At 35.3% G+C, this 14,420-nt stretch overlaps 1 protein-coding gene across 1 annotated transcript; it reads left to right on the forward strand.

Annotated features, from left to right (window-relative positions):
• The first annotated feature begins 1,122 nt into the window (after positions 1 to 1,122).
• On the forward strand, positions 1,123 to 3,382 carry LOC145109782 (Cytochrome b561/ferric reductase transmembrane with DOMON related domain-containing protein). Its single transcript, XM_079046943.1, has 5 exons — positions 1,123 to 1,440; positions 1,679 to 2,075; positions 2,163 to 2,473; positions 2,728 to 3,005; positions 3,092 to 3,382. The coding sequence occupies exons 1-4, from the start codon at positions 1,270 to 1,272 to the stop codon at positions 3,001 to 3,003; spliced, it is 1,155 nt and encodes a 384-aa protein (XP_078903069.1). The 5' UTR covers positions 1,123 to 1,269; the 3' UTR covers positions 3,004 to 3,005; positions 3,092 to 3,382.
• Positions 3,383 to 14,420: the final 11,038 nt, after the last annotated feature.

Consider the following 14,420-nt stretch of genomic DNA (forward strand, 5'->3'; position numbering starts at 1 on the left):
ATTATAAAATATTTTTACGCTTTTCTAAATGTATAAATACACTTTTAAATATATAAATATGTTTTAAATGTATAAATCTTTTAAAAGATATAAGTATATTTTAAGAATGTTTAAATATATTATTAAAGATATAAATACGTTTGTTACCTTTATAAATATATTATACATTTACAAAGGTAAAAAATGTTTTATAACATATAATTACGTTTGTAAAGGTATATAAACGTATTTATATCATTAAATCATAATTAATTATTTCTTTAAAATGTAAGTATACCTTTAACATATATTAATATTTTTAAAAGTGTATTTATACTTTTAGAAACATTTAGAAACATATATATACATTTAAAAAGTTTTTTATACTTTTTAAACATATTTATATCATTAAAATGTATTTATATCTTAGAAGTGTATTTGTACATTTATAAAAAACATATAATAATAATAATAATAATAATAATAATAATAATAATAGTGTTTAAAAGCTTCTAACAATTTATACAATAAACATTAAAAAAATGTATCATTTTATACACCAAAAAATATGCAACTCAATGATAAATACTTTGTCATATATATGAACAAGGTAGAAAGTTTGAATCTTAGTAAGCCCCATTTATTGGGTTGTCAAGACTAAATTCCCCGCCCTCTCAAATATAATTACAAGTCTTTACCACTAAACGTATTTTTCATTTACTTATTTATAGAAAATGACATTTAGCCTCATGACAATGTCTTGCCGCCACTTTGGTTTTTTAACTGTGGGAAAAAACATCGACTCGAAAGCCAAAAAATCTAAAAGTATGTGTCACGTAAGAAGAGTGTTAAGTGTTAACATGCTAAATGATATTTTTTAAAATAAGCCTCAAAGTTTAGGGTTTTAATGGTAAAAATTTGATATAGAGTAAAACCTTTTAAAATATGTATATTTTTCCATCCAACTCAATATTATCAAAAACATTTTTATGACCGAAGACAAAATAATAATTGTAACTTTCTCAAATAAAAAGATACTACAAAGATGTTAACATATAAATTTGTATTTTCAAAAAGTAGTTTGTATAAATGGCGGGAAAATAGTATGATGTGATGATCATGATTACTGATTAGCCACCTCTTCTATCACTACCACCAACCAACCAACCAGGCAACCTTCAAAACGAAGAAATCTCTTGACAAAATCATCATAACCTTCTCGCCCACTCATCTCTTCCAGTTCACTTCTCTTCTCGCTTCTCCTCATCTCTTGATTCCCTCCAATTTGCAATGATTTCGGTTTCCAGATTCTGGGTTTTAGCTGTTTTTGTGTCATTTGCGGTGGTTCTTGTGGTGGTAGCCGATGAATGCGGCCAAGACATCAACGCATTTCTTCCTCTTCCATATGCTAATATGACGCATATGGTGTGTAAACCTGTCTGGAATTCATACATTGTTCGAGTAAGTTCCTATTCCCTTCAATTGCGATTTCCATTCTCCTTTTTCAAATATTCGAATTCATCCAATATTGTAATCAGATCATGTGAAAATATGTATGAGGAATAGATCCGAGATTCAAAGTTTAAAAGTTACTTCTGATTGACTGATTATAGCTTCAAACAATTAAGAAATTTAGGGCTTTTGTAATTGATTCCCAATTTCCCATTTAACATGATTACTTCTCTAATTCCAAAAACAGTTCTCACAGAGCAAAGACAATGTAGTCACAATCGTATTATCAGCAACCTACACAAGTGGATACGTTGCAATGGGGTTCTCAAAAGATGGCATGATGCTAAACTCAAGTGCCATGGTTGGATGGATCACCCGAAAGGGTACTCCGGTAATTAAACAATACTACGCCGAAGGTTTCAAGCCGTCGGAAGTAAAACACGACAAGGGCGAGCTACCCTTGACCGGAATTCCTCCATTTGTCACCGTCAACGGCGCAAAGATTCACTTAGCATATCAACTCCAGTACCCGAGTCAACTCAGAACTCAACCGATTTTATTGGCTTTCTCAAGCAAATACCCAGAGCACCACCTCCTATCTGTTCATGAAGACAAGACAACTATCCATTTGGATTTCTCTCAAGGTTCGTTTTGACTTTTAACAAGTCAATCATTATTCATTAAGCTTACCCTTTTTCTGCCCTTTTGCGATTTTACCCTTTTGTCCTCAGGTTCTTCTGGGTCAAAATCGAATTCAAATTCAAGAACGCCTTCTAACAATCTCCATCGTTCAAAAACGACTCATGGGGTATTGGGATTACTCGGATGGGGTATAATCCTGCCATATGGAGCTATTGTCGCAAGATACTTCAAGCATAAAGATCCATTATGGTATTATCTGCATATAGCCTTTCAATTTGTTGGGTTCATATTTGCAGTCGCTACAGGATTTGTGGGATTGAGTATGTACAATAGGTTTAGTTTCCATGCGCCAACTCACAAAGGCATTGGAATAACTGCCATCGTGCTCAGTGTTCTACAGGTACAAAATATAAAGAAATTTTGACTTTTGAGGTCAAACATACTTGATTTCAATTCGAAATTCAGAATCGAGTCCTTAAAAAATCAAGAAAAAGGTTGATGGATATGTTAACCCATTACCCAAAAAATGAAAAAGATAAGTTTTGAAGTGTTGTTGGAAACGTGAAAAGCTTCAAACTTTTTTGAATTGAAAGCAGAAATGTTTGACATCAAGAGTGATATGCAATTGATTTGTGTGTTTCTTGAAATTTTTAGGTTATGGCATTCTTTATAAGACCTGATAAGGACAGTAAGCATAGAAGGTTATGGAATTGGTATCATCATTATGTTGGAAGAATTGCACTCTTCTTTGGAGCTTTAAATGTATTTCTAGGTATACAGCTTGCTGATGCAGGATCTTCATGGAAGATTGGTTATGGGTTTGTTCTTGCTGCCATTATTCTTACTTCAATCATTCTAGAAGTGTTAAAGCTGAAAACACCCAACAAGTTTTCTTCAGATCCTGCATTCCCAATGGATCCTGTCCATTAAAGGTTAGATATGATTACAATCTATGCAAGAATGTTCATATGCTAGAGAAGAATGTAAGATTATAATTTATTTTGATTTCATGAAACAGGAAAGTCGAGAGAAAATGTGTTTTAGAAGATTGTAAGGTTTGAAACAGAGAGGCAAAAGCCTTTGTGTTGAAGTTTTTTTTTTTTTTTTCCTTAAAGATTGTTCAAGAACAGAGTTTTGTAGATACATGTAGAAAATTGTTTGAGATTGGGATTTGTAAAAGAATGGAGGAAAATATTAGGTTAGATTCATTATTGATATTGTATTTGAGTGTAATATTAGAGAATACACCTTTGAGAATGTTGTATTGCCTTATTTCGAGTGGTTGAGTGTAAAATTCTTGTTCTAAGTATCTCATCGAATATGACTTGTAGATTAGTTGATTATTAAGAACATCTCAACAGATTTAAAAAGGACAAACATAATGCGTATATGATCCCCTCGAATGTAGTTTTTGATTTCCATATAGAGATCTACATATGAATTCAATATAGAAAAATGCAAATTGTTTATAGATAATCCATATGTGATTTCAGACTTACATACAAATTATTTAGATAAACTTGGTTTTTATTCTAAGATTCACATGTTAATTCTTTATATAATTTTGTGATTCTTAGAAGATTTACATGTTGATTTGCAATTTGGTTTTACATGGACGTGTGTGAATCCCTTACATAATTTTGGGATTACTAATCATATGTGAATTGGCAATTTGGTTTTCTTTAGATTACATACATATTTTGCATATGAATTGTGTGTGTATATATATATATATATATATATATATATATATATATATATATATATATATATATATTAGCCTAAGTCTGGGTGTATAACTTGAATGAACATTTTGGTGAGACAGAAAGTTGCAGCCACATTCAGGTCCAATGGTTTTCTAGGTGACCATTCGGACACATGGTCCAAGTGTGTGGGGGTTGGAGTGATGTTGGTGATCTTGGATGCCATGTACAAGCATCATGTTTGGGTGGGAGGTATGTTCGCGGAAGTACCGTTTGGACCACTCTCGAACGATACAGGCCTTGGGTGTAGTCAGAATAGTAAACGCGGAGAACCAGAGACAATGTTATGGGTGAGAGTCGCCTGTCACTTAGTGTATTGGATCGCCAGGTCATGTTAGTAGCGAACGGGGTATAGAACACGTAATGTGGTTATGTGTATGTGTGTATAAATTGTATGAAATATGCATGTCTCTATATCATCGTACGTGGATTGACTCACTTTACTGATAATGACACTTGATTTGTTGTGTGTTTGCCATGTTGCTTTGAATGGTACAGAAAGTTAAGAAGGAGTGAGACTTTGGTGAGTTGGGATGCACTTTTTTGGTAGTTACTATGCTTAGTATGATACCACTTTGGGACATTTGGTTGAGTTTTCATTACACTTACTTTTGAGAACTTATTGGGATGATTTGTAAACTTTGTTTCAAATGGTTGTTTGAAATAAATAAGATTGATAATGTTTTCTTAATAAACAATATAAGATTTCTGCTAACGTTTTCTAATTAAAATGGGTTAAAATAAAAAGAAAAAATTGGGTGAAAAATCATGGTGTTACACTTTTCGAGAAATTTTTGCTATAAATAGCAAATCGACCCCTCTTTCATTCCTAGCTAATTTCGATCGAATTCTCTCTCAACCCTTGAGATTTCAGTCCCTCGTGATTTGATTTCTTCATTCTTAGTATTGGTAGTAGAGTGCTGGAGAATCTTTCTAGAAAAAGGATCCAACGTCGAAGTCAGGCTCGCGAAATTTCAAGTTTCCGCTAAATGATCATGTAAGGTGAGTTGCACTTACTATGTTTGTTAAGTGTAACTTATATTGTGTTCATTGTCATTGTTATGAACCTATAAATAAGATTTATCAGTAATACCAGTTATAATATGTTTGATCTGTTTACGGGCATGATGTCTAGACAAGATCTTAGTGAAGTGTTTAAAGTGGATTTTCCAAACAATATATATTAATATTGCAAACGGATCCTACCTCCAATATCATCTTATTTGGTCATTCTTTATTTGATAGAACTTGATATTTTTCGGGATTAATGAAGGGTCAAAAAAATAGTTAATATTTCCTGAATAATATAAATATAAATGAAAACTAAAACTTAGTAATATTTGTACTTAGGTCGTTTAAAAGGGAAAACAAAGGTGTTAGACGAAGAGCTAACTTACCCACAAATCTACCACCTTTAATAAGGTGAGTACGTAGTTACTTTCATGAGCATGATCTTAATAAAAGTACTTATTACTTAAAAAATTAAATTTCTATTGTGACATCCCCATTTTCACGGCCAGAAAAGACCGATTTTGTTTATGCTTTATAAAAATCAGAGTACCTCTTTTAATAAAAATGTTGCGGAATTTCTTCCCAGTAAAACATGATAAATACGTTATCAAAGCATTTCCGAAGAAAAGTATTTTTATTCATTTTAAAACATTTGGGATGTCATCGTCAATACAGAAACATAAGCATAAACAGAACTTGCATTCATTATCACTAGTGATTTATATCTTCTTAATCTCTCAGTGTAATGTGACTTCATATCAACACCTGTGATATAAATAAACTGAGTGGGTCAGGTTGGGAAACCTGGTGAGTACATAGGGTTTTCAACCCACAATAAATAAGTTTATTAACTTTATCAAACCAAACAACCCCGATTACCCGTTCCCGTTATCCTCACTTTACGTCCCTAAAACATCTAACACAAGGGACCTAGTCTAAGGGACTTTCATCGGGGTGACAACACATTCTTCGGGGGTTCCTCAGCAATTCATGTCAAATAAGGCAACCATGTGGGGGATGGAGTACTGCTGGTGAGCACACAGTTCAAATAAACACCTACAGATTGCGAGCCTACTAGCGTTCCACTGGACTGTCTAGAATAGTCCGTGGTCGTCATCTATACTCCGCTAGATGACTGGATCATCAATAACATCTATATCGAGGCCTCTCATTATTTTATTTGGTCACACAGCAACTATTACATCTACCCATGTTTTACCCAACACGTTTTGTAGATATAAAATACATATACAAATTAAATCATTTAAAACTTGTATAAAAATATTTCACCCAGCATAGACAGCAAGTATTCAGACAATATGCACATATAGCACGTAATTTATATTAAATACTTCATATCTATGTGTAAGATGAAAGGGACCATGCACTCACTTGAAAAGGTGGTGATTCCGAACTCAGACGGCGCTTCGCTTCTTAAAAATAATTTTCTTCGACGAAACCTAGTATTATTACCACTAGAGTTTAGTATATTATTCGCCGAGAGTAATTAATAGTCTAGCTATTATTACTATTATATAAGCGTTAAAAAATACTTATATAACCCATAATAATAGCCAAAGTACTTATTATAAGTTCCTAATAACGTTACTATAATTAAATAAAAGTTATATTAAAAATAGCGTAGGTGTAGCTCACTTACAGCGGGTTTTATAGAAAACCGGGATTTGCTTGGAGCAGCGTTCCCGAGCCGAAAAGCTCTTCTTCTCGGAGCCGTCGAGCACTCCGGGGCTTCCGCCTCGTGCTAGGGAGGTTCCCTAGGCTTTTCGGGGGGTTTCGGGGCTAGAGAGAGGTTTGTAAAGAGAGAGAGTAAAGAGAAGAAAGAATGGGAAATGTGTGAAGAAAATGAGGGTGGGAGAGGTTCTATTTATAGGGTGAAAAATGGCTGAACTTGGTGCCACATGTCACCATCTAGTGGCAAGACTTGGGGCGAAAGCAATGACCAAGATTATGCCACATCACCCATTTTCGCACAGCACACTTCCGACTTCTAAAATCCGTAACTTTCACATACGAGCTCTGTTTTTGACGTTCTTTATATCCACGCGTAGGTAAAAATAAGATCTACAACTTTCATTTTGACTCTGTCGGCTAATTCTCGACCGATCTTAAATTTAACAGTACGAGGAGATTATACTGTTAAATGTCCGCGTAAAATTCATAACTTCTATATACGGACTCTGTTTTCGTCTGTCTTTTTACCGTTGAGTTCCTATTAATGAGATCTTCAATTCTCATTTAGGCCGCGTAGGCCAAAAACCGCTCGATCTAAAATTCGAGTTTCGGGTTGTGCACTGCTAAGCCAAATCTTAGAAAATTCATAACTTCCTCATACGAAGTCAGATTTAGGCGTTCGTTTTTTTGTATGTTCTCGGTTTAACGTATAATACAAATTTTGTTTAGATTTCTAAGGCTAAAAAGTTATCCATCGTAAATTCACTATTTACGTCTCCCGATGTCGTGCCGGTTTTGCCGTAAAATTCGACGGACCATAACTTCTTCGTTATAACTCGGATTTCAACGTTCTTTATATGTACGGAACCCTTGAGACGTATTCTACAACCTGGTTAAGATTATTTATTCTAAATAATCTTTTGTCAAAAAGTCGTTTTCGACCCCTATTATCTCTAAATTGACTAGCCCGGATCTACGGGCGTTACATTTATCTTGTATAGTGAGTGCGTAGTTACTTTCATGATGCACATTTATATAAAAGTATTAAATATTAATAGAAAACTTATATTTGTACTGAATGCTTATTATCTGGAATATATGTTATGTGTATTTTTGATAAAACTATTCAACTCATGAACCATATCCAAAAAAAAGCCTCCAGAAATCAAAACATATACTAAATCTAAAAAAAAAAAAAGAGAGATCAAGTGTTCATCAGGGGCTCCGGCGATAATAACTTCTCCACTTCCGTACCCTTGTTTAACAGCTGTTTTGGAAACCTTTTTCGCTAAATTGATTTTCCCTAATCTACAAAGAACACTGACACTAAACTAGATAACTTACCTTTTTCCGTTCATCTCTTTCACGATTCTCTGCGAACTCAAAGCACTAAATCGCTATTGACCACTCATTTCTATATCCCAATTTTCTCAACAAGAAATTATAATCATCAGACCTACATGTCCTTACAAGAGCAATAAGAGCATGTGATGGGCATCAAGACCAATATTGGGCAACTTGGAATCACCAGAAGGAGATAGATGACTACTCGTGTGTAGGGATGCAAAAGAACTGAACGTTCAACGAACTGTTCGATGGGAAGTTCGCTTACCTTCGTTTATTTAACAAATGAACTAACATGAGCACCAATTATCATTCGCATGGTTAAGTGAATGAACATGAACAATAGTATTGTTCATTCAATTATGTTCGTTAATGTTGTTCATTTACGTTCATTTATGTCTATTCATTTAAATTCCTTTGATGTTTATATATGTTCAATTGTCTTTGATTATATTACTATATTATATGTTTGTTTATGTTTATATATTCAAATATGTTTGTTTATGTTTATATATTCAAATATGTTTGTTTATGTTTATATACTCAATTATGTTTATATTCGTTCGTTTATGTTGGTTTATATACTCAATTATGTTTATATTCACGGACATAAATGAACGATGTAACGCCCGTAGATTCGAGCTAGTCAATTTAGAGACAATGAGCGTCAAAAATGACTTTTTGATGGAAGATTATTTAGAAGGAATAATCTTAACCAAGTTATAGTATATGTCACAAGGGTTTCTTACATATAAAGAACGCCAAAATCCGAGTTATAACGAAGAAGTTATGACTCGTCGAAGTTTTATAGCAAAACCGGCACGAGACCGCGTAACGTAAAAAGTGAATTTTTGATAAATTATTTTTTAGCCTTAGGAATCTGAATGAAATTCGTATTGTATGTTAAACCGAGAACGTACATAAAAAGAACGTCCAAATCTGACTTCGTATGAGGAAGTTATGATTTTTCTAAGATTTAACATAGCAGTACACAACCCGGAAATCGAATCTTAGATCGATCGACTTTTAGCCAACACAACCTAAATGAGAATTGAAGATCTCATTAAATGGAGTTCAACGATAAAAAGACAGTCGAAAACGGAGTCCGTATGTAGAAGTTATGAATTTTACACGGTCGTTAGTAGTGTAATCTTCTCATACTGTTAAATTTATAATTGGTCGAGAATTAGCCGATGGTGTCAAAAAGAGAGTTGTAGATATTGTCAATACCTACGCGTGGATATATAGAACATCGAAAACGGAGCTCATATACGAAAGTTACAGAATTTAGAAGTCGGAAGGGTGCTACTGCGAAGTGGGTGACGTGGCGCGATCTGAGCCATTGCTTTCTCCCCACACCTTGCCACTAGATGGTGACATGTGGAACCAAATCGACGAGTTGAAGGCCAAAACTCGACGAGTTTGAGCCAATTCCAGCCTATAAATACCATGCGAGAGTGCCTTTATTTTTCACACCAAAACCCTTTCACTTCTCTCTCTAACTTCTCTCTAAGCCTCCCAAAACCCTCCCAAAGCCCTAGTAACCTCAAGGTGCTAGAAGAAAATCCCCAAAGCACTAGAAGGCTCTGAGAAGAAGAGCTTTTCGGCTTGGAAGTTCTGCCCCCGTAGAGCCCGGTTCGTAGCCAAACCTCCCGGTAAGTGAGCTATGCTTACCTTACTCTAAGTATAGTTTATGTTTAAGTTTATTATTGTTATTATGAACTTATAAACATTATATATATTATAAAATATAATATAAAAAGTGTTATTATAATATCTTTTAACTACTCGCGGTACGGAGAATCTGGTTTGAAGGGCCGCATAGGGTTGTTGGATTTCAGAAGTGATATAATGCCAAAATGGTCCCGCCCTCCGGTGTTTCATGTCTGGCCCCTGTTTGTACATATTGGTTCAAAATTATTGTTTAACACTTATAAAACAATATCGCTCGTAAATATTCACAATAAATATTAAACTAAAATCTAGCGGTAATAATACTAGGTTTCATCAAAGGAAAATAGAATTGTTAGAAGCGAAGCGTTTTCCGAGTTTGGAATCATCACTTTAACAAGTGAGTGCATAGTTCCTTTCATCTTACACATAGATATGAAGTATTTAATGTAAATTACGTGCTATGTGTGCATATTATCTATGTTCTTGATATCTATGCTGGATGAACAAATTATACATGATTTATTCAATTTAAACTGTATATGTATTTTATACCTATAAATATGATGTGTAAAGATGGGTAGATTAAAGATGGGATGAGTTGAGAGATGAAAGATGAGATGAATGATGAGAGATAAAAGATTATATAGATGATGAGAGGTGAAAGATGATAAGAAGCGATGACCCAAGTGATGACCCAAGCGATGACCCAAGCGATGCTCCAGTCATCTAGCAGAGTATAAATGACAACCACAGACTATTCTAGACAGTCCAGTGGAACACTAGCAGGCTCGCAACTTGTAGGTGTTGTGAACTATGTGTTCACCAGATGTACTCTAAAAATCTTGGCAGCTATGGACTTAGTGTCTCATAAACAAACATTGACAGCTATGAACTTAGTGCCTTACAAATGAATGTTGGTAGCTATGGATTTAGTACCGTATAGATGAACATTAGTAGCTATGGACTTAGTGCCTAACAGATAACATCGGCAACTATGGACTTAGTGCCTGTTAGATGAACCATCGCAACGATGGACTTCGTGTCTATTCCTTAGGACAATCCTTAGGAATGAATGAATGAAAGAATAGATGATTCTTAGGGTAGATCCTTAAGAATAAAGAAGATAATGGGGATGGGTAACTGGGTTAATTGTTTGATGATAAAACATAATAACTTTGTTATTGTGGGTTGAAAACCCTATATACTCACCAGGTTTCCCAACCTGACCCACTCAATTTATTTGTATCACAAGTATCGATAGGAAGCTACATTACACTGAGAGATTAAATGAGATGTAAAATCATTAGTATTAATGAATGCAAGGTCTGTTGCTTATGTTTCTATATTGACGATAGCATCCCAAAGTTTTAATATAAACAAAATACATTTCTTCGGAAATGCTTTGATAGTATATTTATCATGTTTTCTGGGAACAAATTCCACAATATTATTCTTTAAAATGAATACTTTGATTTTCAAATAAGCATAAATAAAATTTTTAAAATGACCGTGAATTTGGGGATGTCACAAACGAACATGAACAATGTAATTTGTTAAACGAACGAATATGAACAAAAAAATCATTCGTTTATCCATTTGTGTTCGTTTGTTTGTTCGGCTAACTTAAATTAATGAACATGAATAACACTCGTCCGTGCTCGTTTACAGCTTACTCGTCACATGTAAAATATCAAAGGCATTTCCCACGGTCTATGTAAAGACAAATGTCTCCCTTTTGTGTGTAGAAAAGCCAAAAAAACAACCTGCTATGCTAAATCCGATTCTAACACTTTTGATACCCGTTTTTATGACGTTATATGTTTATATTTTATATCAACCCCCGGATTTCATCCCTTGTCGTTTATCATTTGAAATGAACTTCATGATCTTGCAATTTCTGGTGCCCCATTAGTTTATTTTTGGTCTAGGTTTTTAATTTTTCAATTTACAAGCCTTTGAGTTGATTTTGGCACCTATAACATGAAAGAAACACACATATGTGTTCCTAACATCATGCCAAAACTCCATCGATTCCTAAACCTTTCAAACCAATGGCTTTCTCATATGATTTCCAAACCCTAAAGAAAAAACCAACAAAAGTGTAAGAATTTCTTACATTAATGGGTTACCAATGAACTCTAAAACTCTAATCCTTTGCTAGAATCAAAATCTCCGTAACCTTTAAAAAATCACTTTTTTCCTCCTTTCTCATCCCTTGATAAATTTTCTCAAAAAATAAAATCCTAATTGGTTTATTTTACATTAATTTGTCTTTTAATTATAAATATTAAAAGATTGGTAAATTACCAAGTTTTACTCTACCCCCTTGTTTTGGTGGACCAAGATCACAAGATGCCCAATTAGACTAATAACAACGTGCTTAAAAGTTTTCCAACATACTTGAATCACATCACCTTTTCATGTTCAATGAGGATGACATCTAATCATAGTGTGATAATTCATTTTTTTGTCACATTATGGTTTAATGCTTGCGAACTTCATGGTATTGTGAGTCTACGGCATTAAAATAAAGAAATGATCATGTATTACTTGATCATCGATTTGCATCAACAACCTATAAGTTGATATTTCTACTCATTGACTATCATACAAACAATGTTTATATGCACAAAATTTTACTAACATGCAAAAAGAGATATTTGAATCAATGTGGTAATACTCACATCTATATATAAGTACCGATGATAAGTACATAATATGTACTGTTAAGATTGTTAAGATAAGAAGAAGGATCACCGAAAACAACTTATGTAACACATGTTCCAGGTATTGATTTATTTATATCATTTGTAGGGTTTTGTGCATGGACTCGGCGAGTTGGGGTGCTCCAACTCGTCGACTAAAGACTATTATGAGGACGCGAGATTTGGGTCCTACTCGACGAGTTGGAAGGCCCCGACCCGACGAGTAGGAGCTGTAAAGAGAAACCCTAATTTTTAGGGTTTGCACCCTATTTAAGGAACATAACCTGACTCTTGTGGCCTCCCTTATCACCCTATTAGCCAGAGAAAACCCTAAATTTACCTTCCACCTTCTTTAGTGAGAGCAAGAGCTTTTGTGAGTAATTTTGGGGTATTTGTGAAGGGTTCTAGAGCTTGAAGAGGAAGGAGCAAGGGGAGGAGCAGTAGATTCGATATCTACTCTGTCTTGGCCATCATTTTGAGGTATAAAGTTGTCACCTTGATCTCTAGTTGATTAGATCCCTTTTCTTGGAAGTAAATGGCCATTTTTGGTGCAAAATGGAGTCAAACTTGGATCTGGGCTTATCACAAGGATATGGGTCTAGATCTGGACCTCTCAAGGTCCCCAATGACATAAAGTTGCTCACTTTATGAAGCCTAACCCCTTTCCATGCACAAAAACCTTGTAGGAAGCCTAGTTTTAGTGTTATGGCCTTGAAGGGCCTTGCATGTACGTAAAGTTTGCAACTTTACGTGGTATCTGCACTAAGGGAGTTTGGATCTGGACTTTGGGACCTTAGATCCTGCTGAAAAGGGTTGAACTTGGAAAGGACTGAAGGAACTCGTCGAGTCCCTTAGTTGACTCGACGAGTCGGGGTAGGGTTTGCCGTTTTTGAGTTTCTGGATGAGTGCAATGAAGGATTAGGGTTTTGGTCCGTTCAGACTTTATTTTTCTGGACATATGATGAACTCAACGAGTTACTAGGGTGACTCGGGCGAGTTGAGGCGGGACTCAGTGGAATGGACTCGGGAGGAACTAACGAGTTAAATAGGTAACTCGACGAGTTAATAAGTCATACAGCTAGCTCGACGAGTTGCTGGATGCACACGACGAGTTGAGGTCAACATGGACTGTTAACCTTGACTGTTGACCTTGACTTTGACCAGGGTTGACTGTGGGGGGGGGGGGGTAATTATGTGATAATGACAAGTTAATCACATGTTGGTTATAGGTAGTTGAGGAGAAGTGGTGCGTGGGATATATCTGATCTTAGCTTGACAGTTCAGCACACGAGAGGTGAGTCTTCTCACCATACCAATGGGTCTACGACACCAAGGCCGGCCCATTTTATGATATGTGGTACACTAGCTGTAGTAGAGATATGTGGTATGATAGTTAGCTTTATTCTCAGTGGTATGCTAGTGATTATGTGATATTTGCATGGAAGACCCAGGGGGAGCCCGTGGCAGTTGGATATAAGACCACGTGGGGGAGCCCATGGAATTCCTTGGTAAAGACCATGGGGGAGCCCATGACATGATGGTGTAAGACCCTGGGAGGAGCCCACGGCCTCCTTATATGTTTATGTATGAGTTATGTAGTATGATAGATACTTCTGTGATATATGATATGCTAGTTGATTACTATGTTATTGAATGGAAGACCCCGGGGGGAGCCCGTGGCAGTTGGATATAAGACCATGTGGGGAGCCCATGGCATTCCTAGGTAAAGACCATGGGGGAGCCCATGGCATGAAGGTATAATACCCTGGGGATGCCCACGACATCCTTATATGTTAGTATGCATGGCTTATGTGATATGTGTAGCTCTTATAGCTAATATGATATGTGTTATGTGGATTGTGTGTGGGGTATGCTCTGGGGGACTCACTAAGCATTAGGTTACAGTTTGTGGATTTTTTTCAGGTATATTTGAGCCGAAGGGCAAGGGCAAGGCTTGATGGCGCGGCGTGCACTCTCTCAGGCATTTTGATGGGACACTATGATATTTGGAAATAATGTTGTCTTGGATATGAATTTGAAAACAATTGTATGATTTATAGTAAAGTACTTTGACTATTTAAAAATGAAAATTTTCTTTGAAAAAATTGGGTCGTTACAAGTTGGTATCAGAGCCTTGGTTTGAGGGATTCAGGTATAC

This window comes from Lactuca virosa, chromosome 4, assembly GCF_052849685.1.
Source record: "Lactuca virosa cultivar CGN04683 chromosome 4, Lactuca_virosa_CGN04683_v6, whole genome shotgun sequence".
Lineage (NCBI taxonomy): Eukaryota > Viridiplantae > Streptophyta > Magnoliopsida > Asterales > Asteraceae > Lactuca > Lactuca virosa.

What these genes read in the sequence shown, in the direction of transcription:
- LOC145109782 (XM_079046943.1), top strand. Translation starts at nt 1,270, where the DNA reads ATGATTTCGGTTTCCAGATTCTGGGTTTTAGCTGTTTTTGTGTCATTT. An exon ending in GGAATTCATACATTGTTCGA is followed by an intron (nt 1,441 to 1,678) that starts GTAAGTTCCTAT and finishes TTCCAAAAACAG; the next exon opens with TTCTCACAGAGCAAAGACAA. An exon ending in TCGTGCTCAGTGTTCTACAG is followed by an intron (nt 2,474 to 2,727) that starts GTACAAAATATA and finishes TGAAATTTTTAG; the next exon opens with GTTATGGCATTCTTTATAAG.